The sequence below is a fragment of the Melospiza georgiana genome, chromosome 3, assembly GCF_028018845.1.
Source record: "Melospiza georgiana isolate bMelGeo1 chromosome 3, bMelGeo1.pri, whole genome shotgun sequence".
NCBI classification, from domain to species: domain Eukaryota; kingdom Metazoa; phylum Chordata; class Aves; order Passeriformes; family Passerellidae; genus Melospiza; species Melospiza georgiana.
This window is the reverse complement of record NC_080432.1, coordinates 97741158-97767595: the sequence shown is the minus strand read 5'-3', so window position 1 is coordinate 97767595 and position 26438 is coordinate 97741158. Positions and strand designations below refer to the sequence as shown.

Below are 26438 nucleotides of genomic sequence, written 5' to 3'. Positions count from 1 at the left end.
GGAGTCTGAGACCCCAGACACTTTATTTAAAGCAATGTAAGATAATCCATTAACTATCATTACTAAGACACAGAAACTCACAGAGACACCTAAGACTGAAGTTCTGTGGAAGGATGAAATAATTATGGACTCTGGGAAAAGAATCCATCACTTATGCTGGAAATCCTGCAAAAGGTTTTGGCCTTTCTAAGGAAACCTTCCTTCCATATCAAAAGGTGGAAGAATATTTTGCTGACACTGGGAATATATTGCAGTCACATTGCACTAATCCTCAGTACCTTTAGTAAGTCTGGGAAGAGGGTCAGGCTCTTTTTCCCAGTCTTCATTATTTATTTTCATTATTGCTGAACCATTGTTTAAAAATATATTGTGAAAAAGGCTTGTGAAATATTTAACAGGTTCAGAGATTTGAGGGTTTTTGCAGGGTGGGCAATGTTCTTTGCTTGTAGTGGGTTTTTTTAAGCAGGAGGAAAGCAATACTGTCTATTCAACTCATAGCATAATGAGAACAGTGTAATCACCCAAACACTAAAAGGTCAGATTGTTCATTATGGAAATTTCACTCTTTCCATTTCCTTAAAATACATTTCATTTCATTTCATTTCATTTCATTTCATTTCATTTCATTTCATTTCATTTCATTTCTTTTCTTTATCTGTCATTTAAAATGAAGGATAATTTTCACTTCTTTACACACTGCATAATTTCAATTTTGTTTTGAAAAAACTGTAGAGAGCATAAATTGTAGCTAATTCCTTTAAAAAAAATAATTGTTCAAATGATGATCCATTTACACTAAATATCACAAGATTATAAGAAAATATAATTAAAGTGAGTAAAGGTCAGGAGATTAACCCTTTTGCTATTGACATTTTGGTCATGTCATTAAATCCATTTGGTAAGATTTTTGAATTCTGAAGTATTTACCTAGAAAACATAAAGACAAACACCTTTTCAGCAAAGAATATGGGCATATAAAGGAAGTACTTGGAACTTAACAGTGTTGTTTTTGTTTTAGAGGGCAAAAAGAGAGGGATTTGTAAGCAGGCAAATGACCTGCAGAAATTAGAGTTACAGGTGCTCTACTCAGCATTGAAAAATACTTATTTGGAATAGGGTTTCCAGTTTGTGCACTGCTGCTACCACTGTAGGTCTGTTAGCACATTTTTCTAACACCTGGCTAATAATAATCTCTCAGGTAACATCTAGGTACAATCCAGGGGAAACACACTTACATGGGCACACTATAGGAGAATATAAGACTAGCTGTGCCACTTGTCCCTACATCAAGAAACAGAAGAAACAGACCCCTCTCATGTGTTATTTATGACTAACTAAGCTAATGTAGTTTTGAAATCTGAAACTCCAGGAATATCCTTAACAGCCTGCATTTTTGGTGCAGAGATATTGTGCAGGTGGTGAGTGTGAGGTGGAGCTTGTAGGGCTTGAAGAGGTGATAGAGATACAAGCATAGACTGAAGGCTCATAGACTGAGCTGGTGAGAGCAGGGAATGAAAAGGACACTCAACATGCTAAGAAAAGGTCATCTGTTCCCCAATAAAGAGACGTCATCATTAGAGTTGTGGTGGTAACGTTTAACAGATTTCAGAAGCAAGGGCAATCTCAACAGGAACTATGGAAGAAATTAAGCAAAATATAACCTGCAGAGTTTGGCTGGAACTCCGTGGCTGTGTTTTAATGACTTTGAGATTCATGCAGAACTAATATACTTACCAGGTTCTGGCATAGTCCAGGCTTTACACTTAAAATGCTCACTGGGATCTGAAGGTTGACCTATTCCAACCAGATTTGCAGCAGCAACTTTGAATTCATAGAAGGCATCTTCAGTCAAATCCTCTACCTTTTTTCATTTGAGAAAACAATTCAATATATCAAAAGCCATTGTTTACATTCATTTAATAAATACTTGGATATAAACATTAGTTAATTGATTATCAGGCCTTAGTGCTGTGTGGAAGAGTAATTTGAAGACTTTACTCTTAAACCAAACACACTGGCGAGTTCCATATTATATGTCCACGTTTCAGTCACATAATCCTCTCAATAACAGCACACATATTTTGGCATGAAAAGTTGCAAGAGTTCAGAGCAAAGATTCAAGGAGCCCAGTCGATGAATGACCACTAGCAGGTACTTACAGGTGAGTGTTCTAAAATTAAATATCTTCTTGCATTGCTTGTGAATGGCTGTTCAGAAGCCATTCACTTAAGCAAGAGTTAATTTTGTGTTTTGCTTAAAAAGGTCACAAAGGACTGATCTAGGAAGAAAAGGAAATTATAGGAAAATAAAAGAAAAAACAATCCAATTAGTTCCACAATGTTCTGGTGTAACTCCAGGAAAGAGCCTCTCAGTAGTATTTTGTGACTTGTATGAATCTTTCTCTTGATGTTACCTACCACTACAAAGTGATGTTACATTACCACTACTGGTAATAGGATGAGCAGAATCCATAATAATCCTCTGCAAACATCCCTGGTAAATTAACTCTGATTCATCTAATGAGCCCATCCCCACAGCAGCATCTCAGATTTTGAGATCAAAGTAGAGAACTAAAAGGCATGAATGTCTTGACACCCAGAACACCTCACGGCAGCAGCCCTCTTCCATCCTTCTTCTTCCAGAACACCTAAATACAAAAAACCAAGTCTTCTGCACCTGATTCTTCTAAATAATTTTCCTGCAATTATATTTAACCATATGTGTCAAGAGAGACAGCTAAGAGTGGTACTCCTAGTGGAGATGCCAAAGAGTTTTAGATTTTCATGAATAAATAGTTGTCTTTGAAAATGTGAGATAAAAAAGGATTTTGGTGTGATTTTTTTAATGATAAAAAATATGTGATGGTAACAAACATATGGGGTGTCATCAAATACAAGACCAAAGCAAACAAGGTAACACAGAAAAGTCAGGCACTAAAATAATTTAGACATACTTTCCTGAAGACAAGGAGCTATATAGTTTGACCCAAAAGATGGAAAAATAGATCAGTCTGTAAAAATGACTTTGAAATCCCAGGTTATTAAGGGAAAGCATATTTGTGGGGCTCCTATAGAATTATTTTATCAGAGAAGATTAAACCTTTAGTGATTTCCCAGTGCTGTACTGAATATCTCAGGCATTCTCTGTTTGCAATATGTCATAAAATATTCTGTGCTACTAAAAGCTGTCTTGGTTTTGTTTACCATCAGTATTTCACATTCTAGCCATTCAAACTAATGTACAAAGAAGCACCTTTAGAAACAAATACAGTTACTGGCAGGACTGACACTTAAATACCTAGTTAAATTCCCAGTGGTAAGCCATAATTTACATTACTCATTTGTTTACAAATGCATTAAAAAAAATATATATGGAAAGCATTGTTTAGTATTGCCCTTTCATGCCTATCCTACCTGTTCTTTTTTATTTCTCACCATCCATGGTCGATCAGCTGTGTCAGAGATGCCACTCATAGAATCAGTCACAAGCACACATGCATCTGAGTATTGCTTCCTGCCTTCTGCGCATGCAACATCCTTCCTCAGCTCATCTGCATTATTATCTTCTACTTAAGTGTCAAATACCTGCAAGACTTACTTCTGTCCTAAGGTTTACAGGAAATTTGCTGACTTGCAGAAGTAAAATTTTAAGTCTTTGTGAGTAAAATCTGCTTGTTTAACTTAATTTAAAAAGCATCGCATTGATTGATTACTTGCTATATCCTATCTCTCTGACTTTTCTCCATGGAAGTTCACATCCAAATTTCCCTATTTTAAGAAACATTACATGAGTTGCAGGTGCAAGCAGAAGTAATTTATTTCAAAACTGTACTCTGTGAAGGAGGTGACGAGACATAATGCTGAGTTCACTAATAAACATGCTTTTTCAGCTGAAGGCAGATTTTGAGAGTAAGAACAGAGACAGTTATATTTTTTCTCAACTCATCTCCATCTTTTTTGCAAGTCCTCAGTCCTACAGAGAGCAGTTATCTGTCCTGCTAAATGCTTCCATCCTTTCTCTGTATGTTGTTACAGTGGTGATGTATACAGTGATCATTAACGAAAATAGCTTGGGGAACACTTTATAGCTCATTCCTCTTATTCCTTGTGAAAAATGTGCTTCACACTTTTCCCTCCAAAATTTACTTATCTCAGTGCTCTTATTTGTATTAGAATTTCATAGTAGGGGATGGCAATGATCTTTTACCCAGATGTAACACTGCTGCACTCCGAATGGAAGTGCCTAGTTTTGTTGAAGTAATTATTTAAAGAATTTCTCTGTTAAAAAAAGCCAAAGAAAAAAATTCAACTACAAGAATATAATGAGCAGAAAATACTAACCGTATAAATTGTCCGGGTGATAAGGGAAGAGTTGACTTCATGCCAGTTTTGATGGTTAGCTTCCCTTTTATCTATATAATAACCAAGGATTGGTGAGCCTCCACTGTATCTTGGTGCTTTCCAGCCAAGGGTCATTGAATGTCCATCACAGTTCAGAAGAGTGATACCATGAGGATATGAAGGACAAGCTACAAGGAAATAAGCAACCTGAGAGTTAGGACAGAGTCTAAAGCACTGCAGTGTAGAAGCTGCTTAGCATTTTTGATATTGCTTCTGTTTTCTGCAGCATACTGCTCTCAGCTGCACAATGAGAGCAAAGTAGTTGCTAACCAACATTCATTTTATGACCAGTCATAAACATGGAAGGTTTTAAAACATCTGCCTAATGTTTTGCCCTCTCAGAAGGTAGCAAGGAAGAACAGATGATCTTTAGATAATGCCAGTGTCTCCAAACCAAAAATTATGCTAAAATATTTAAATAGGTCAGAAAACCTCTTCCTAGGAAGAAAAAAAAAAGCTGCTCAAGTCATTATGGAATACAGTAAAAATCATCCAGTAAAAAAAGAAAAAAGTCTATAAACTTGAATGAAATTAAGTCCTGCGACTGACTGATCTATGGCCACCACAGTTTTCCTGTACTGTCCTGATATTATATGCTTTATTCAGACTGTGACTGCTTTTTTGACCCAGAAAGAAGAAATTTAGATTTTCAGTAAGTTAACTTTTCTGCCTTTGTTGAGGCAGAACAGTAATGTCCTTCATGAGGTTCCTTGCATGGGTTTACTCCCTTCTGTAGCAGAAGCAGAAATGTCACCAAGGCACCTTCTTAGAGATGAATAAAACCCTTTTTCTGAGCTTTTTAATCCCCTCCTACTGGCAAGCACCCCTTGTAGCAAGTAGTTTTGCATTTGTCATCCATACTTGAAAGTCTGCTCAAAGATAGCCCTTTCTTGACACTGGAGTGCTTCAATCAATACAGCTAAACACCTGACCCTAAAGCTGATCTGATACCTTCAGTTGAATTACCAGTATAACTTGAGAGAATGTAACTTACCTCATTCAGAAGAGAATACAGTAGTACAGTCCCTGATCTTGTAGCTGTACTGGTGGTCACCATGAAAACCAGTAGCAATCAGCAGAGCTGCCCTTTCATACTTTTTTTTCAGATATGGTGCTATACTCAGAGGTCACAAAATGTGGCCTTCGTATTTACTGCCACTTCTTGGTAAATAAGAATGACTGTAGCAAATTTCTTTAAATAATCTTAAAGTAATACTACAGAAAGATTCTGGCCATGCTAATGCTAGGTCATCTATAAATAGCCCTGCTAAATTCCTGTAAAGGCTACAAAAATGGATAAAAGCTGTCCACATCCCATAAGTGTGTGTAAGATCCACGTGCTCTGTGTTTGATGATATACCCCATGCAACCCTCATCTCCAAAGCACACAGTGACAAATAGGTGCAAGTGCATTTACAACACTGTGGTGATAGATGTGCAAGTGTCCATGCACCACCTACCCATATGAGACACACTTCCTCCTAAAAAAGTCAAATAGAGTAACTTTGTCAGTAATATACAAATTTACTTTCTATTGACTACACTGAATTATAAATCTTTTAGAGCATTATTTCTCACAAATATGTCTACTGGTTTTCTCCAAGAGGTTGAAGGCACTCTGCTGGGGAAAACGTGCCCTATTTAAAATTTTTCAGTATGGAGCTGACACTGTCCCTTAATTCAAATTGAACCATGATAGCCTAGGCCTGTGTATTCTTTGTTGCAAATATTTATATAACCCTTCACTCAACATGTACCGTTCCCACTAACGGCTGCACGACTGACCTTACACAGAAATTTTGTTTGTGGGACACCAGAGGAGGTAGACTGTGCTCCAACCTGGAGCAAACAAAGGGGATTTTCTGTTTGGTTAAGTTACACAGTAATAAAGCTTACTGGAACTCTTCTAAATGGAGCAGACACTGTGCTTAAATGTTTCTGAGTGTCTAAGTCACTCAGAAACTAATTGTCTAACTTACTCAGTATTTATATTTCTTTGATATAGCCTAGGAGCAAAAGGCAATCTGGCCATTAAAGTTCATCTTATTCAATATTTCTAACAGTCATTATAAATAACTTTTTTTATAAAACAATGTCTTTTCTCTAGAACAGCCACATGCCAGAGAATAGACATCATTAACCCCATGTGCATGATATTATATTATTGTATATTATTGTAGTAAATCAGACCAAAGTTGGTGATTGCTGAAGACAGGTCACTCATTTGGGAAAGAAGAAGCTGAACTGCACAGAATCACACTTACTGAGGGCTGCCTGCACTGTTACAGCCTCTGACTCCTGCGAGTTCTCACTCAATCCTAAAGCATTCGCAGCTTTCACACGGAAGACATACTGCTCTCCAGTTTCCAAACCATGAACAACAAACCTGGGTTAAAAAAGACAGCATCACACATTAGTGTACATTTTACAGAAATCATTCTATGCTGTAACATGATATTGTTGTATCAATTAAAAAGCTCAACTTCATGAGTGCTTCACAAAGGAAAATATTTCCAAGAAGGAAACTGCAATAAAAGGCACGATGTAGTACAATATAAGTGGAAGGGACACTGTAGCAAAAATCACAATTCTCATCAGATTGTTAGTACTGATCTGGCAAGTGAAGTCAGATAAAATATATTATATTCCCTCTGAACTTTGTCTTGCTAAATACTAATCTATTCTGGGAAGGAACTGTATTTTTCACTGTAGCTTTATTGTCATTGTCAAAAATAGTTTTCAGTTTTGATCTGAGTTTCTTAGGTAATTACTGTACTAAATAAAATACTCAGAACTATGCTATTGCACTATATGATCAAGTATGAAGAAATAAAATGTTTTTTTCTTATTTTTGTGCTTTCTCAACCCCCTTTGACCAAGAATTAGTCTCTACTGTTTTTAATCATATTTCTTGACTACTTGAAAAAAGGACTCATCAGAATACAAATGTCAGCTAATGACTGACATAAAACACTAAACAGTTGCTTTTTATAGAAAATACAAACTAAAAATCTAATTTTTGTATTTGGTGATTGATTTCAATAAAAATAAATATGATTTTCACAGAGGAAATTGCTTGAAGAATCTTGTAATGAAGTTTGATATCTTCAGGAGGGAATAAGAAATCATCAGAAATTGAAACAGTGCTAGTGTCATGACAAAGGAATCAGAAACAGGGTCCACTGTTCTTTATCCAGAGATGTAACAGATCAGGGAGCTCTGATGTTTCTGGAATGGGACACTTGTCTTTCCTGCACAATAGTGTCAGCTGCCAAAGCACTTTTGTCACCATATTTATAGCAGAAATGGCCTGACCTTTTGCTCTGTTATTCATGGACTATGATAAAGCTTTAGAATTCTCCCTCCTTTCTCATACTCTTCCTCATTAGGTCTGTTTACCGCACAACATAACTCATACTTTAAAAGGGCGTATTTTGCACTTTCCTGTGTCCAAGACACTCAGAATAATGTCTCTAGAGTTTGCTTTTAAAACTCAAAGTCAGGGAATAGAAAAATATATTAAAAAAATCAAAAGGTGAGGAGAATGGCCCTGCAATTCAGAAATCTTGGCTCTGAGAGTCTGCAGACTGTTTTTCTTCCCATTCATTCAACATTCTCCTTCAATTATAATCCTATTGCTTAGCACATAAATTGTCTTCAAAATATCCTGCAGTTTTCAAACTTCCCAAAAAGACAGGAATGTTGTCAATACCTGTTATATTTAATAGGTTTATGGTTACTGGGTTCCCAGCGGTTTGATCCCACCACAGAATACTCAATGTAGTAGCCATATAAATCCTCTTCATGTTTTGGTTTATCCCATTGAACTACAACTGATGTTTTTGTATTCCTTGTGGCCACCACCTGACCAGGTGCAGATGGTAAAACTAAGAAAAAGAAATAAAACATATACATATTAAAAAATACATAAAAATAAAAGTTATTTGAACTAGATGAAACACTGTATAATTCGATCATATTTAATCACTACAGCTGTAACTATTCCTATCATGTTAATATTTTTATATGATATGCATTTTAATATATTTCTTTAAGTCTGCATACCTATATATATGTGTGTATACAAATATACTTTTTTCTATTTTTTTCTCAGAATGCTCTGTGAGGCTCCTTACCCATATGATTTTATACAGGTTTTATAATAGCCAATTATAGGACCACATATTTTCAAATATGAGTGTGGATAAAAGCATACAGACCTGAAAATCTTGACTCACTAATTTCTCTCTCAAATAAGAGGTTGATTTATAGCCTATGTCCCTTTAGCATTACTGTGCCAGTAAGAAATGAACATAAACTATAGAGATATGATATCATGAGGATTAAGAAATAGTCTTCCACTTAACTAATGACAGCCCCAATTCCAAAAATATGAGCTTTTCAGGATAACTTTAAGCATATATTTGAATGCCAAAAGTTTATCTAAAAGTAGCTAGATGAATGTCATAGAAGCATAGGAACACTGGTGGGAAGGGATCTCTGGGGATCACTTAGTCCCTCTAGCCCATCACTGAGAGTGGGATCCTCACCAACACTAAACCAGTGTGTCAGTCACAGATTTGTATGAGTCTTGAAACCTTCTGACAATGGAGATTTCACAGCTTACCTGCACAACCTTTTCCAGCACTGCACTCTTGCACCTTTCTCGTTAAAAGAGTATGCCTAGAATGAATTTACTAAGCTACAATTTTTGGCTCTTGCCTCTATTTGCCATTTGACAATGCTGAGAAGTTTGACACCATCATCTTTGTAAGTCTTCAAACTAAATAAACACCTCTCTAATCATTCATATACTCTAATCCCTCGATCATCTTGGTTGCCATACAGAGGACCTCTCCAATTTACAACAATCCCTGTTGACTAAGGAAGTCAAAACTGGGAAACAGCACTCCAGGACCAACCTCAACACCACCAAGTAAAAGAGGATAAAGCTTCCTCCAATCTGTTGACTATAGCTCTCTCAATGTACTGTAGTATGCAGTTTACTTTACATGCAAAGAAAGTTCATTGTCAGTTTACACTGATCTAAACAGATGAATGTGCATAAAAAGAACCAGAAATATTGAGATCCAAATGGAAAAAAAAAATCTTAGTAAGAACCAGCACAGAGTCTGTACACTATAAACTATCTGTCTGAGCTTTCACAATGCAAGAAATAAAGCAAGGTCTCAGCCTAACATATCAGGTTAAGACAAGCACCCAGTACTCGCCTTTTGAAGATATTTTAGTTTCCTCAGATTGATACTGCAGAGAACTGCATGCATCATGAAACAAAAGAAAGGCAGCATGTCTTCCACTTAGTCTTTCAATATTAAAAAAAAAAATACTTAAATACTTTATGCAATAAACTTGTAAGATCAAATGGATTCAGTCTGATAAATGTACCTACATTTAGGCTTTTATGTGTGTCTACAAGCACATATTCTTGAGCTGCCTCTGTAGTCAAAGAGCTAGGGCTTGACTCAGTTACACAAATAATTTAGGGCCATTTTGGACCATCTGTCACTTCTTCATGGAGTTGTCAGACATGACTCGGGAGATAGTACCTACAGTCCTCTGGAATGGCAAACTGAAAGCATTTGAAAAAGATGTCACTTTGGCCAGTTAAACTGAGCCTTCCATCAGTGCTTGGTAGGGTCCTGAAAATTATTCATCTCACCCCAAAACAGACACGGTACAGCTGGGTGATGTCGGGCAACTTATGACAACATCAGCCAGCTTATATTCCAGGCTCCAGTTGCCACAGTCAGAGCAGAAGCATCTACTGCACCTGTAGATACCTACATGGAAACACCTAAATTGAGATTTTAACCACAAACTGAATATTCCTTTACCACTCAATTAAATTGCATGATTTTAAGTATCATTTAGGATGGCCTAGGATGTCCCAACCATTCTTTAGTTTCTGCTCATAAGGTACCAACAGTCACTGTGTAATGATTTCTGTCCCCATGAAGGTGTCCCTGTCACCCTTAAGAATATCAAATGACACTAAGTGCTGGCAACTAAAAGGAGCCAAGTGTTTCTGATATATTTTAGCTCAGGTAGCAAACTCTGTCTCTGAAAATAGTGCTGAAATTTCTCTTTAAAATAGATTCTTCTGCATTGTGCCTAATTTAAAGCTGTGAGTCATGCAGAAGGTGTTGTGTTAACCCCTAAGGGATAGCTTATTTTCTGTACTAAGTGCAATAAATACAATGTTTTTCTTCCCTACCTTGGGGAATGTTGAACAGTTTAAATAATTTATATGCATTAATGAGACATCAAATCAAGAATATATGAAAGCAAAAAAGGCTTTTCTTTGTCATGTAGTCACAGATCAAGCTGAAAGTATGGATTATATTTTTAACTGTGGTATATCAGATACTGTAAGTATTTTATATATTACTAGAAAGTGCACTAGTAAGATATGTGCACTTAAGGTGACAGTAATTAATACATCAAGCTGTTGTGTGTGGCTTCTGTAAAACTGCAAAAACAAAACAAATATTTCAAAAACAAGATTAATAGCCACTCCCTAAATTTTCATTTGTGTTTTTGAATGTGACCCCAAGATAGACACTTCATTTTCATTTGGAAAATCACCACTGAATATGTAGTTGTATCTTTCCCTGAAGTCTGCTCATCTGTATGACAGAGGAATCATGCACTAGCAGCAATTTGCAACTCAGAATACTAAGAAAGAAATGAAAGGTTACCTTATCTAGATGAAACTGTAGGGAATAAGGTAGTATATAATTACCTGAGCCAGCAAATATAATTATCAAAGTTAGTGATTAACCTATTTTTTGATGTCACATTAATAGAACACTAAAGAGCGAATAACTAAAAATAATTATACTGATTATTGTTTTCAGTAGCAAGGCTTGTGATCACTAGGAAAATTCAGGGAAGTCTCTAAAATTTAGCATCTTGGCTTTTTTAAATCCTTCACAGAACTGAACACAAATAAAGTCAACTACTATTATTATAGTTATACTCTAATGAGAGTTGTCCATTTCCAGTTTGCAAAATATCTATTATTTTTAATATTAATGTCTTGCAATTAATACCTTACCAATAGTATCTTGTGGTTGAATAGGTTCTGTGATTTCAGATGGATCACTGATGCCATTTTTATTTGCTGACAACACTCGGAAAACATATGGTTTTCCTTCTGCAAGGTCAAACACTGCATAGCGAGGAGATTTTACTGCAACCTGTGCATTGACTCTTTGCCAACTTCCACTGCCAACCATGGACTACAAAAAACAACAAAAAAGCCATGAATCATTTCTGTGAACTGTCAAAAATTGAACATATTGCTGTATTGCATCCTGTCATGAATTTATTTGAGAGCTATGAGAGAAGGATCACTCTCAAATGCCTGACTTAAACATATGCAAATTCTCATTGCTGCTGCATTCCATTACTCTACAAAAAGATCTGAATAGCTCACTGTCTCCTTGCCTGTCTCGACTTCAATACGTGCACACTTGTACATACAGCCAGCTTTCTTTCAGGGCTGTGACTGTCAACTGTGATTGGCCCCAAAGATTTACTTACATGTCCTGCAAAACTCACATGAACACCTAAAGGTTTGGAGTCAAACAAACAAGCCCTAATCCAAACTCTGTAGAAAGGTAGGGAGGGAAATGTCACTTTACTCACAACTTTATTTATTCCGTTGGGTAAGGTCATGTCCCCTAAAAGCATTCATCAAATAAAGTAATTACTTTTGTGTATTCTCAGTGCAGCAACTGAGCTTCTCATCATCACAACTGCACATGGAGGAGAGCCAGAAAATCGGTACTCTGAGAAAAGTCTGCTGTCCATTTGATTTCCCACATAAACTGTTTACTCTAACCAAAAATTAGTCATGGAATCTTTCAGAAATTTCAGTAAAACTCAAGTGCCTAATAAATAGATTGAAGAAAATTTCCTTGGCACGTAGATAGGTGCATAGAAATTATATGTTTATAAAATTTTGGAACATAAAGTCTGGGAGCAAAATCTGATAGACTGTGTGAATTTCTTAGAGGAGGAACAGTGTTTCATGGAAACTTGGAAACTACCCTTTATATAATGACACCTACAATAGACAAATAATAATAATAATAATGTAAACAGCTGGAGTCCATATATCAAAATCTTTCTCATAGGTACTAACCCACCTACGGTTCTCAACAAAAAAAAAAAAGAAATATTACATCAATTTTCTTCAGAATAAAAAGCTTTAAAATATGAAATAAATATTATTTTGCCATACATTTTACTTCTTGCCATAAAAAACATAAATTTCTTCTTTTCACAAAGAATCAGCATCGCATTTTGTTCTGCGGTTTGATTTGATTTATCTATCAAAAAAGTATTTCAGGAGAACATAGAAAATTAATTTCTTTTTATCTCTCTTGAAGGCTTTACAAATACATTTTTATTCTTCAGGATGGAATCTTCTTTATTTAAAACAAAATAGTTAGAAACTGTTGTAAATTAACAGATGACAGTGGAAAGCAAAAAACAAACATTCACCTGTGAATTGACTAAGCTGTTCACAGATACCAGTTATTTATGCAAAAATATTTTAGATTCAGGTATTAATTAGTACAACGAAGCTCTTTTTTCTAATAATAGCCTTTCTGTCCCTATTCTCACTTTCCTTCAGTACGTCTCATGTTTAAATGAGACATTTTTTCATCATTGTCATTTACTGTGTACTGTTTCTGGAGCTATATAAATTTATTTGTATAAAACAAGCAGATACTGTATCTTTTCTAATTCATTCTTAGAATGAAATCATCCAACCAGATGTAGGTGTCCATTCAATGGAAACCTCTGAGCTTTTTATTTGGGCTATTTCTGCATATTCTGGAACTAATAAGGTGTTTCCATGACAAGAGCTGGTTCAAAATCCTTACATCGATATTCCTGAAATGTATAGATAAGCAAAGAGATATGTAAGTGGGAATAAATGCAATAAAGGATTATATTTTATTACATAGAAAGAAAAACTAGATACTTATTTCTATGAAAATTTTCATTACTTCTTTGAATCATTACTTCTTTGAATCTTTGACAGAGTGGGAGAAATGGTCACACTTGTTGGAAAATTTAACCAGTGAGTGGTGTTCACTTTCTATCAATTTGTTCAACATCCAGCAAGTAATGATGATGAAGAGTGTAGAAATGGCCTATGGAGTTCTTTTGAAGTGGAGGGGTTTTTTGTCTGTCTGAGAGGGAAAAGACAAGCTGAGGGGCTGCAAAAAAACGAGTGACATGAACAGGACAGCTGGGGAATAAATTGTTGAGGGATGTGCAGAATTTTAGATGTGCAAAGACAAAAATTGGCATAGTAAGGGCCTGAGAAAAGGCTGTTACAATATTCATGGTGCAAATTGAACGTGTGGCAGTTTTATGAAGAGGTTTAGTGTTTGTGGACTGGTAAGAGGGGGCATGTGCTAGAGGCATAATTCATAAAAACTAAGTATAGCTTGACCTGAGTTTTAGAGGTCAGGTGTGAGGCCCATTTTACCTACGAGGAAAGCTTTGTAACAAGTTGCTCCAACCCAATATAATTTAGAAACATGGTTCAGGGAGAGATTTATCTAAATTTTATTCACTTAGGTGGATGAAGAACAAACTTCTCATACTGTGAACACTGAAGTCCCCTTTCAATTCAAAGAGAGGAGGAAGGCAGCCACAAAGAGTACCAGGGACCAGTGAACCTGAGACAGGCATCTGCCTCTTTGCTGACCTTACAGGGGATAAATTGGAAATGTCAGTGTATAGTAGATGCTGCCATTAGCCTGCATAAAGTGAGGATCAAATTATGAGTTACTGTTTATTCCTTGTTCTATCACAGAACAGAAACTTCCCTTTTTTACAGAGAGATTGAAAACTTACAATTGTGCCTATAGGATTGTGAAAACTATAGATGTTTCTTTTATTTATTTTCTTTTTTAACTGCTACATACATAATTATTTGTTCCCATTTCGACAGCAGTAAGCAAATAGCATAGGGGAGTACTTTTCCCTGGTCCTTGAATTTCAATGCTCATTAAAACTTGCAGTAAGACATTTGATTATCCATGCTTCTCTAATATCCCACTTCCAAATCCTGGAAGACCACAGTTTTATTGCCCATTCTGCAGATCTGAAAATGCTTTGAGTGTGACTGCCCACAGCAATGAAGCACCTTTCAACAGAACACCATTATACATTGCAGTACCTTCTCAATGAAATACGTCAGTGGCTCCCTGCCACGGGGAACAGGTGGATCCCAGCTGAGTACAACATATGTTTTGCTGATTTCTGAAGCATGTACATTGGTGGGAGGGCTTGGAATCTGAACATCCCCTGTAAGATTAATAAATGCAGCAAGTGTTAAACAGCAGATTAACTCCTGGGTCAGCATTCAGGGTACAGCTCATCTTTCTGATTCAACTTTGCAATGCTCAGCTATTAGGGGCTGTGATATCATCTGTGCAGTTCACCTGATCACTTCAATTAAATTTTGATAAATAAAACTTTAGTATTAATAGCTAGTTACTTACTCTTTCAGTAAAGGTCAAATGTGCTCCCTGAAACTCTTGTGCATTTGTCATACTTTTTTCTTTGATCACATTTTAATTACTTCAATCTCCTAGTAAAACCCTACTCACTATATACCAACATTTTTTGATCAAAGACAGAAGTCTAAAGACTTATTATGAGAAATTAGAATTTAAAAAAATAGCTGGAAGAGAAGTACAATCAGAAAAGAAGTTTTAAAACAAATAGAAAAGTGGGAAAAGGAGCAGAACCTATGAGCAATATATCCTATAACATAATGGCATTATCAGCTGTATAGTCTAAAGCATTTCTAAAATCTGTGAATCAGAGACACAAAAATATGTCACCAGCCCTCTGATGGCCCTACCACATAGTGTGGCCTGATCAAACCCCTCTCCCCACTCACTCTGCAGAGTCACCAGCAGTGTTAGAACCAACCTGCCTACCCTGGGCCAGCTCCTTTCATGGTCCTGCCCACTGACTGCAACATGAGCAAAAGCTGGTTCTGCTATCCAAGGGATTGCAATGGGGTAAAACAGCACCAGATGGGAGAGCGACCTGTGATAGTCCTGTGATGGACCTCTACACAGCCCTGAAGAAGCTTTGACTTGGTAGTAGGTCAGAAGTAGCAACTCAGCAGACAACTAAAAATTTTTTCTTTGTGGCTTGTGATAGAAAAAGAAAAAATCTTTGTTCTTTGAAGGTAAATTTTTCTACTTCTCAGGCTAAGAAAAGAGCATATATCCTCTAAATGTTTGTCTTTAAAAAAGACAAAAATATTTCAGTAGTAATCTCTAAATCATGGCAGTGATATTTTAAACTATTATATATATCTGTAGAATGAACCAGACTTAAAATTTACACTAATACTATTTCATCATATATAGTTACCAAATCAAAACCAAACCTTTTTTAAAGCAAACTGACATATCCAATGAAAATTTATTTCTCACAATGCTTTCTATATTTGATTTCCTACAAATCTATTTTTTTCTTTCAGAAAGATAGTATGAATCAGCTGAGTTTAAGATGAAATTGATGACATATAGTCAAGAAAATTAAAATAATCCTTCACAGCATTAAGACAAAAGGCTTCCAAGTGATTCCAGGTAACAAAATCTCAACATGTTTTCTTTCATTCTTGAAAAACCAAAAGCTTCCATACTTTGTAATGATATAACACGGCAGTAGAGAATGGTTGCCAGAATGGGATATCAGCCTGCACTAAAAAGGAAAACCACCTGTGATCTGTGAGATTGCTCTTTCAGAAATAGTCTCCAATCTTGCAGATGAAAGTAGTGATTTACATAAAAAAATATATTTCAATATTTATACTCTATTAAATATGAATATTCATGTGACAAAAATCCAAATATCATTATTTATGACTATTCCAGAGTGGCCATTTACTGGACCTGATCATTCTAAGGCAATACTGAGAGCAGAAGAATGATCTGTGAAGCCAAAGAAGACAATTACAATCTGATATTGTGATGTGCCTCTGATCCTGTAATACCCATATCAATTAATTTAGGGTACTATTATAAAAATAGAGAAACTTCATCTGTCCTGTCCATGCTCCAGGAAAGCCATTTAATGTCTGATTCTCCTTCAAGCTACATTTGTTCTCAGACACTTTTTTTTTTAATTTTGATCCAATGTAGTTAATAATTTTAACAGTTTAAGTGTAAAGAAAGTCATTATTCAAGTATAAAAGACAAATCATTCCATAGAGAAACAACCAAAACCAGAAAAAATTCAAACTTTGTCTCAAAAGTTGCCAGGGATCTCTCCAATTCTCCTGAAGAAAAACACTATTTAGTCTATACTTTTAACCTTAAGAATAACCTCCGTATTCAGGTAGATATATATTATTTAAAGAATTGAGATGGATTGTGCAAGTTTTTATGAGAATGGCAATAACTTGCTCAAATAGTCAAAATCAGTTTAAAAACTATACTTAGCTCCCAGAAAGCTAAGTATGAAAGAGAGGAAATATGAGCAATCAAATGCCCAATCAAATGGGCATTTAAATGTTCAGCCATTTAAGTCAGCTTAGCACTAATAAAAGCAAAAAAGTGACAAAATGCTGTTGACATATAAAAGTTTTGCTGTTGAGAGTGTGATGTTCTCTATCTTTTTAGACATCACTCCTCTCTTGTGTTCTTTCAACTTTGCAAGTCATAATGTGGATGTATTTCTTAATATCACTTTATCACTACATGGATTTCTTTTCAAGTTATGTTTCTAGCTATGATGCAAAATTCCTGGTGAATAAGCAGATGTAGTGAAATTGCAGAAATTCTACATACCTTCAAGGTCATCCTTACTGATCACAATCTTTCTCCCTTCATCCACATGAACAACTGTTAATCAAAATATTCAATTAGTTTCTCAAACTAGTTCAATATATTTACAAACTTTGCAAATTATTGTTTTTCATGTGTTCAAAAGCCTGTATACCTCTGTTTCTATAATTTTGTTATTAAATCTTTCCCCAGATAGAGTCAACTTGAAGTCATATACTGGTTTTTTCACTTTCATAGGAAAGCAGGGCATGATAGGACAGTACTATTCAAAGATGTGCTAAATAGCAAGATTCTTAGTCACAGTAGATGAATTTGAGGCAGATTAGTAATCAATTGTGTCATGAAGTTCACTTTTTTTGTAGGAATTAATCATAAAGCACACACACATACATAAAACACATGTAAAGGAAATCTGAGCATATTCAGCTCAGATTTTACAGGCAACACTGGGGCAGTGCTTTAAGGTATTCATAATTACTTTAATTCCCCTCTGACCAAAAGGAGCACATGAAACAGAAGATGTGCAAGTACCTGATATACAGAATCTGCACAGGGGTTTAGGACAAGGCTAAATCAATAAAACTACTCCCCAGGGTAAGCTGGCTTGCTCTATTCATGAAGAAGCTCTTATAATGCTACTTTGCAGACTGCAGTGAGATATTCAATCAAAGGAAGAAATAAACTCTTCTCCTTAGGTTAACTGGGAAAACAGAATCCTAATTTAGTTGTTTTTTTTTTTTTTTAAAGAAGCCTTGAATAACCTACTTTGTGTTCTCTCCAGGTCAAGGGGGTCAAGTGCTGCAACTGGTTCGGAGGCTCGAGAAGGCCGGCTAATGCCGGCACTGTTCACTGCCCTCACACGGAACACGTACGACCGTCCCTCTTGAAGACCAGTCACAGGATACTTGCAGACTTTTACAGGAGCATCATTGCACTGGACCCAGTTCTCCAGACCTACTTCACATCTTGGAAAAGCAGAAGGCAGACTTTGTTAGCATCACCTCACAATAAATATGCCCCATGATACCCACACCAGGTAAGAACTACAGAAGTCACCTTTGCTAGACTGAGGAGATAAACCATATATCTCATTAATGAAAGTCACACACTTTATACGCTCTTCTTGGTCAGCCCCACTCTGTTCATATTTTTTTCATAATGCAAAGATCACTTTTCTTCCATGGGTTTTGGCCTTTTCAAATCTATCTGCTTCCCTTCTGTTTGGTTTTTTTCCTTGTCATATAAAGAATAAATTATTCACTTTCATTTTTAATATTCATCTCCACAGAACACGATGAATTTGCAAGATTCACCTAATGGTTTTCATTTCTTCTTTGTCATATTTTCAAGCAAACTTCTTTTTGTCTTTCCCTCCCAAAATGATTGGGCCACAGAGTATAGGAGTCATCAAGAAGAGTGATATTCTCATACTGAGTCCTTTGTGTGTACATATACAGTTTGTGTCCTACTAATATAAACTTTTGTGTAGAAAACTCTCTGTTGTCCTGACTGTACCAGAAAACCGTCACGTCATGATCAAGAGCTCCTTGGCACCGCAGTGATACAAGCAACGTGTCAAATGGCACATCTGACTAGATTATACACAATATAGGTGAAATACTCCTATGACCTATGTACTGCATAAATTGGATATAGATGGTAGAGTCCCCAGGTCTCAAGTTAATTTCCTCATACTGACTGCCATTCATAAACCTCTATTTTTCCAGTTATTCCCAGACAGTTGTCTTTGAATTACACCAAATGACAGGGAAGCAAATAGCAATGAGCTGCAAATGTTGCTTTTAAGTGCACAGCAGTATACATGATGAAATCATTTCAGTAAGGCTTTGCTGACTGACAGTTTCAGACACTAAGGATCAGATGATCTGCTCTGGCTACAAGGAGCAAGAACAAAACATAAAAAACAGTGCTTGGATCTCCTGCTCACCAGCTGCCTGCACTGAACTAAACCCCCAGCAAAATGCAAAGCTCACTGAGGGACAGAAGCCTGCCAGTCTGATTTAAACTACCAACTCCCAGGAGTCCAGGCCTTGAACTCCTGATGTACTACATTTAAGAAAGAAATAAAAACATAATGTAATAACTCCTAGGTTTCAGCTTTTGCTGTATAGAGATTAAAGAGGCTAAATCTAATTCAAGATGCCCATGAATTCTAGCTTTTATAAATTAAATACTGTCAGGGCTCATTCTCTGATGTGCCCATATCCATACTATTGAACGTTTTAAGCATATGATAAAATGTGTCTGCCTGCAAATACTACTTGGAATGGCCTCCAGCCCCTGCTAATTCCCAGACTATGCCCAGAATTGCCTGTGAAAGTACTAAATCATCTGGGCCAAAAGTTTGCCAGGGAACAATCTCGTAATTTAACACAGTGTGTAACTGAGTTTCAGTGCCAAGTGTCTGTAAAAATACATCCAGAGAACACACACATTGAAAGGATATAATGGTATTTTTTTCTCTTCAGTATATACATATTTCTGGCAATTAACAAAATCAAATAAATGCTAATATTTACATACTTGTCAACAAAATATCCAATAACAGGGCTCTCACTGGTTGTATTCGGTGGTTTCCAGGTAACAATAACATAGTCTCTGTTAGCATCATGGCATTTAACATCCATTGGTGCCCCTGGTGCTCCTGCGATCAATGCATCAGCATCTGGACCACAAATTAAAATAAATTGGTTTTGACTTCAACTCCCCTGATACACATCAAAAAGTCAAAGAGAATATTTTCAGTTCATTGTGCTACTTGTTTATATGAATGGAAGCCCAAACATTTCATGATGTACTAATTCGCTGCAAAAATGATTCAGAACCATAATGTCTATATTCTTATACAGACAAAATGTTCAAGGATATTTTTGAGAACAGAAAAGCTTTATAGGAACCAAAAACATCTTGTTTTTCATGAGAATTAAAAGCTTAACCCACCCATGTGTTTTTGATGCTCTGTCACACTGAAAGCTGTGACTCAGTGTGTTACCAATCAGACCAAGGTACTCAATAAAAAACATGCAGATTAGGAAAAAAAATCTCTTTAAGAATGAAAAATTTGCAAACTCTTGGAACATTTATAATGCAATGTTTTTTTATAGTCCTAAATACCACCTTTAAGATACCTTTTTGTGGCTTCATTTTGAGAGATATTGACTAATCTGGACCCACAACTCCTAACGAAATCTCTTAACAGGTAAAGTTCTCTCCCTTCAAAGGAAGATTTCTATAACAAAAAAATACCCTGTAGAGAGTCTAAATTTATAGAGTCTAAACCAAATCAGTTGTGAATTAGTTTATGCTCAGTATTAGATCACAGCCCTTATGAAAAAAGGCAAGAGAATGGCCAACAGACAACACTAGAGACTCCAGAGGACATGGCACAAGGCCAGGGTCCTGGGCATGCAAAGGCGTCACATATAGTATAAAATAGACAAGAGAGATGCCTAAAATTTAGCCATCACTACAACAAAAACTTCTAAGAAAATTTTTTTATCTATTAGTGGGTGTTTTTCACCAGAATAATGTATTTTGTGGAATGTAACCTGGACAGAAATAGCTTTAGCAAATTGATCTCATTTTCCTAATGAGATCAGGATGCCAGAGTGGCTTGTTCAAGACATACTGCAAAGCTGATGAAGCCCTTGCAATACTCCAGTGAGGCAGTTGGATTTCAGACCTCTGAAAAAGACATTCACTACCTGTACCCCACACAAACTGTCTGGATGACACTCTCACAAGGCACATATGCTCTAATATGTTTCCAAGAAGAACAAGGTTTAAAATTAATACAGCTACAGTGGCCTCAGTGGGGCAGTTCTAGTTTGCCCACATCAAGGATGTTGTCCAATGTATTTAAGAGAGTGAAAGAACTGCTCAACCAGAAATATTTTTATCTTTCAATATAAAAAAATATAAAATTGAATACTAAGTCCTGCTCACAGGTACATGTAGAAGTTCATTTTTACTTCACTGAGAGCTGTGCATGGAAATGTGATGAAAAATTCTAACCTTTATTCTATTTTAATACGTTTACCTCTTTTTATCTGTCTCTTTTGAAAACTGTATTTCTTCAGTCAGCTAGTTTCTTACTGGTTAATGACATGACTATGACTGGTATAGTGGTGGGAATATTTCTTTGGCTTTCTCCTACACGTATCCCTAAGACCAGGCACAAGATACAAGAATGCCCAACAAGGCTCATTCCCAATGTCTAATCTCTAAAGCCAAAACCATTACAGTGAGAACTGATTGTATGCAAAGATGTTTATTTCCTACCAGGAAAGGAGGTGAAAAATAAAGAAATGAGTTGTTTCTTCACAAGTACTGATTCTCCAGGAAACAACATGTCATCAGGAGCATGCTCCTCTTGAAGCTCCCCATTCATGTGAGGTGACTGGTTTTTAGTACAGACTACTATATACAAATGAAATTACTATGAAATTTCACCGGGCTAAATTTCTTTCATACTTCAGTTATTACACGGGTCTTTTTCATAACACTAAACTGCATAATGTTTTTTAATTTCTCCTCAAGAACCAGATTAGAAGTTTACCTCTTACAAACAGGAATGCACTGCATTCACTGATTCCACCTCTTGAAACCATGCGCAGGGTGTATAAACCTTCATCATCTTTGTTCAGATGAGAAAAGGAAAGAGCTGCCTGGCCTTCTCCAAAATACAGCTGTGTCCACTTAGAGTCCTTTAGCAGCACATCTGGAAGAGAAGACCCATCAGACACGTTACTGTGCTGCTAGAACAACCTTCATCCTAGTGCAACCTGCATCCTAGTGCAGTTCTCTGCCAACTAATATTTATGCCAGTTTTATTCAGAATTATAGTGCTTTGGATGCCATGGAAACTCTACAGAGAGTAAGTTGCATCTCTCTAAAATTATTTGATCAGTGACTTTTAGAGAACATGAGGTCTAGTAATATACTGTGCAGTGCCAACCACAAAATTTCTATCACTATTCTTTTGAATACACTAAGAGACAAAAATGTTACTCACATTTAGAAATACTAACATGAAAACCTGCCATACCATATAATGAATGCAGGGTGGGACCTTGTTTCATTTTTAATAAGTTTTGCTTGCTGTTCAGGTCAAATTCCAGTTTACTCAATTTTTTCTTCCAAATTTAAAAAAATAGATTTCAATTTAATCTGAAAACTGCTATAAATATACACCAAACTTTGATCTTCAAGGCATGCCTGTTAAGCATTGAATTAAATTAAATTTAAACCTCTCAAAGGTGAGAGGTGGTGACCCATGATTAATGCACATTAATCTGATTACCTAGTAAAACCAGAGGAAAAAGTGAACAGGATGCTTTATGCTAGGCAAGGGGCCTAGCATATCATGTCATCCTTTTAAATAACTGATTGGATTATTTTTGATTTTTTAACTCCCTAAGGCCAATCACATACAAATTTATTGTAATCAATGCAGCAGAACTGTATTTAAAAGATCTGAATATCTATGAATGTTCATTATTCTATAGCTTAAATAGATTTTGGAGCTGACACTCAAACATTTGCAAAGGAATCAGTGCTCTCACCTACCAGCTGAGTTTCATAAGCAGGTATAAAACATGACACACATTTCAATAACAAAGTATGTGCAAGACACAAGCTACTTAATCTTGCAGCAGTAGATTGCATAATCAGCTAAGCATGTAGTGGTTTTATGAGAAGCACACAAACTAAATTCCATCACGTTCCTTCCCATGAGATCCTTATCCAGAAAACCTGAGTGTCCCCTTTCTGTCATGCCTGCCACAATGGTACTGAGACTTGTGTAGAGAGACATGATGTACTTTAAATTAAATCAGAAAATATCTTCATCTAGAAACTTTAACCAATGCACGAGCTCTGCAGAAAATCCTAAGCATAAAAATATTGATTAACCAGCATCTCTGAAAAGCTGGTCACTTATTTAGACTCAAAGCTTCAGCGGATTGGTAGCCACCATTGTTTGAGTATATAGAAATATAGGCAAGCCTGTAATGCTACTAAGGCCAGAATGACCCATTTCCATTCTTTAAGTGTACCTGATAGCAGAAATTGAGGAGGCAGTTGTGTTTGGTAAGGGCAGAAAAACTTCTCTTCCCCACACAAGGCCAAAGATTCACCAGAAATTAGCAGAAGCCTGCTTTTTTTAATGCAGTCTGGATGAATGACTTTGTAGGCAAGACAATTAGAATAAAGTTTGGACATATTTAAAAGTTCTAATAGAACAAGTATCCATAAGCCTGCCATTGCCATAATAATATCACAAATACAAGTTCTCACTCTTCACAGTCTATTCATGTGTTGTGCTCTGTTATTTTTCCCAGAATTTACTTGCAGAAGACTAATCCTCAGAAATAGTGTGTCTCAAACCTCAGAGGCTGTTTAAAATATGTAAGATAATTTTCCTAATACATGACTTTGATTAAAATTCATACAAAGAGCGGGCAACTACTATATACTGAAATTTATTTTCATCATTTATTTTTTTGTTCTGCTGAAATTTTAGCTAGATTCTTCACTCCATGATTTTTCCTTCTGAAATCAATTATTTTATTCTAGATTACAATATAAATGGCTGCAGAATGCTGGTACACAAAGCTTTATAGCGTTTATATTACGTTAGAGATCAATAATGGAAAATTCCTATTATCAGCTGAAGTCATGTCCAGATTAGATATACATTCCTGAGGCATTATTTTGATTTTGTTCTTTCAGTATCTTGACTGGTTCTTTCAGTATCCTAAATTGTTCTAAGTGGGCCATGAATAATAGACATCATATTCATGTTTGTGAAATCCTAAATCAATTCAGAGGATTTCACTGAGCTGACTTATATGCCCCTAGGAGTCTACTAGATACCCTCAGTAAGGCTCACTAGTGTGAACATTATTTATACTAGATAAACACATACCTCTCCTGTGTATAATTATAAGTAAATCATACATATCCATCTCAGGGCTTTAGTTGCTATTATTTGATTAACACAAACTGAAAAATTTTAGGAAGAGTACTGTTAGAATGCATGAAACAGAAGCCTCTCTGAGTCCCTCAGAGAGAGAAAGGAGGGCAGTGATTGAATTGGAACCTTTAGAAAAACTGGAATATATTAAACCACACAGACATGAAGTAGGAGTGTAAGTTTCAGTTTTAAGTGAGTAGAAACATATCTTAAGTGCCTTACGAGACTGTGCTAGCTAGTAAAAAGCCCTGAAGCCTACTTTAAAGTTCAGAAGTGTTACCTTTCAGAAAATTAATTTAGCTCCAGACATAAGGAAAACATAGCAGAACTTTGCTTGCATTTCTAGATAGAACAGATTTGCATGAACAGACAGAACTACGTGCACAGATTTTGTGTAAGAATTGACACTACTTCCACACATTAGAATTAAGGTCGGATAGGTGTAGGAAGAATGCTTTAGAATCGTGTTTTCAGCCGATTGGATGATTCATGAATAAAATCCCCCTGTATTGGGATGCAAACGAGGTGGCAGTAACTTCTGCTAACTGCTACTGCTTCTGCTGCTTCTGCTTGGAACATCGGGACTCCATGCCAGAAAGCTTTTAGCACAGACCTGGATACTCTCAACTCTTCGCCTTCGAGGCTGCTGTATTCATGCAATAAACAACTTCACAACAACGGCTCCTGTCTCTTCGAAGACTCAAGACCCACTCATAATTCAACAGAATACAGTCTTAATGCAAGAGCAGAATTAAATATTATCTCTCTAAAGAACCAGAATGTCATAAGCACATGAGGTTGGACAAGTTATTAACTTCTCATTGCTCATATTTATGCATTGCTTCCAGCTCTCAAGGGACTCAACACAAGGAACTGTAGCACATAACAAAGGTTTGTAATGCATGAATTCCTGCTGAGTTTTGGAAAAAGTTCTGCCAGTTAATGCATCTGTATACCTCTTGAAAATATTGTGATCCACGTACTTGGAATGAAGGAAAAATCTGAGCTTGTATGTAACATCTTATTTCACAGAAGTAGAATAATGGGATGAACACCTATCTGACTCCCTACCAAAAATCTATTGGCTTAAAACAGAACAAGTTTTCATCTCAAGTTTTCACAAATAAGGACTTATTAAGTTAAATAAGGGGAGAAAAAAAGACCATAGTACTGTTACATACCAAGGAATTATCTTGTCATTATGAAAGATCAAAGAAAAAGAGTCATGAGCTTTGGTTCATAGGGCAAGAAAATTTCATGTCCAATGAAAAGTGGAACAGTACTACGCATTCCTTGAAAATTAGAAGTTCTTCTTAGCTGAAGTTTCAGATCTAGAATTTGAGAGATTTGGCACTTTGTGAAACTGCACCCAGTAAGACACAAAGCAAAGGTACCCTCGAAAATGATGAACCATCATCTGATGGTTCATCTGAGAGTGAAGTAAGAGATTTTTTTTTAAAAATCCTGAAGCATATAGCAAAATTCCTGTATCTTTCAGTAGGAACAGAATCTGAATTAAAGTATCAGCCTTAGATTTTAGGTTATTCAAACAGAAAAAGTAATTTTCATTATCTCATATTTTTTACTTTAGTGACATCTAAGAGCTCATCACAAGGAAGTATCCACAATGATAGAAAAATAGGAATGAAAAATTCAGTAACAGTTTTTCCCTGAAGAGTCAGATGTGAATCTGTGTAAAACCATAATGTACATGAAACAAAAGGCACAAAAAGCAGTAACAAAATGGTTCTTCTTCTGATTTTTGTAATCTTGAATTTTCTTGACTGCCTTATTAATCTTACTGTAATTTCTTAGTTTATTCATCACATTTTATCCACTATGGAAATTTCTGCCAATTTTTTGGGGACCAATCTGAACACCAGTCTTGGAAGTCCACCATTCTCAAATGTGGTCCATCTAGGGGAAGGTCTAACCACTCAAAAATAGCCAAGGCTTTCCTTAAATCTTCAGGTAGAATAATTATTTTACAATCCTACACAGGTTGTGGTTGGTGAAAAGTGGTGGGTTAAATATCGACAACAGGCTGCTATCCTAAGCTCTAAGTAGCTAATTTTATATTTCAAAACCCTTCTTTGCTGCAGTGAACAAACAGTACTCATCCAGGGTTTGTGTACCAGTCACCCCAGTATATGATAAGTTTAGCAATGTTGTTCTGAGTGC

The 26438-nt window shown here is 36.0% G+C and overlaps 1 protein-coding gene across 1 annotated transcript in view; it reads right to left on the bottom strand.

Annotated features, from left to right (window-relative positions):
• MYOM2 (myomesin 2) overlaps positions 1 to 26438 on the bottom strand; it is a 76242-nt gene that overhangs the window by 27650 nt on the left and 22154 nt on the right. Inside the window, exons 11-20 of the mRNA XM_058020130.1 lie at positions 21840 to 22001; positions 19805 to 19946; positions 18026 to 18225; positions 17264 to 17317; positions 14629 to 14756; positions 11479 to 11662; positions 8113 to 8287; positions 6665 to 6786; positions 4341 to 4528; positions 1735 to 1861 (exon numbers count right to left, since the gene is read on the bottom strand). Of these exons, the coding sequence (XP_057876113.1) occupies positions 1735 to 1861; positions 4341 to 4528; positions 6665 to 6786; positions 8113 to 8287; positions 11479 to 11662; positions 14629 to 14756; positions 17264 to 17317; positions 18026 to 18225; positions 19805 to 19946; positions 21840 to 22001 (1482 nt within the window). The remainder of the gene's footprint in view (positions 1 to 1734; positions 1862 to 4340; positions 4529 to 6664; positions 6787 to 8112; positions 8288 to 11478; positions 11663 to 14628; positions 14757 to 17263; positions 17318 to 18025; positions 18226 to 19804; positions 19947 to 21839; positions 22002 to 26438) is intronic.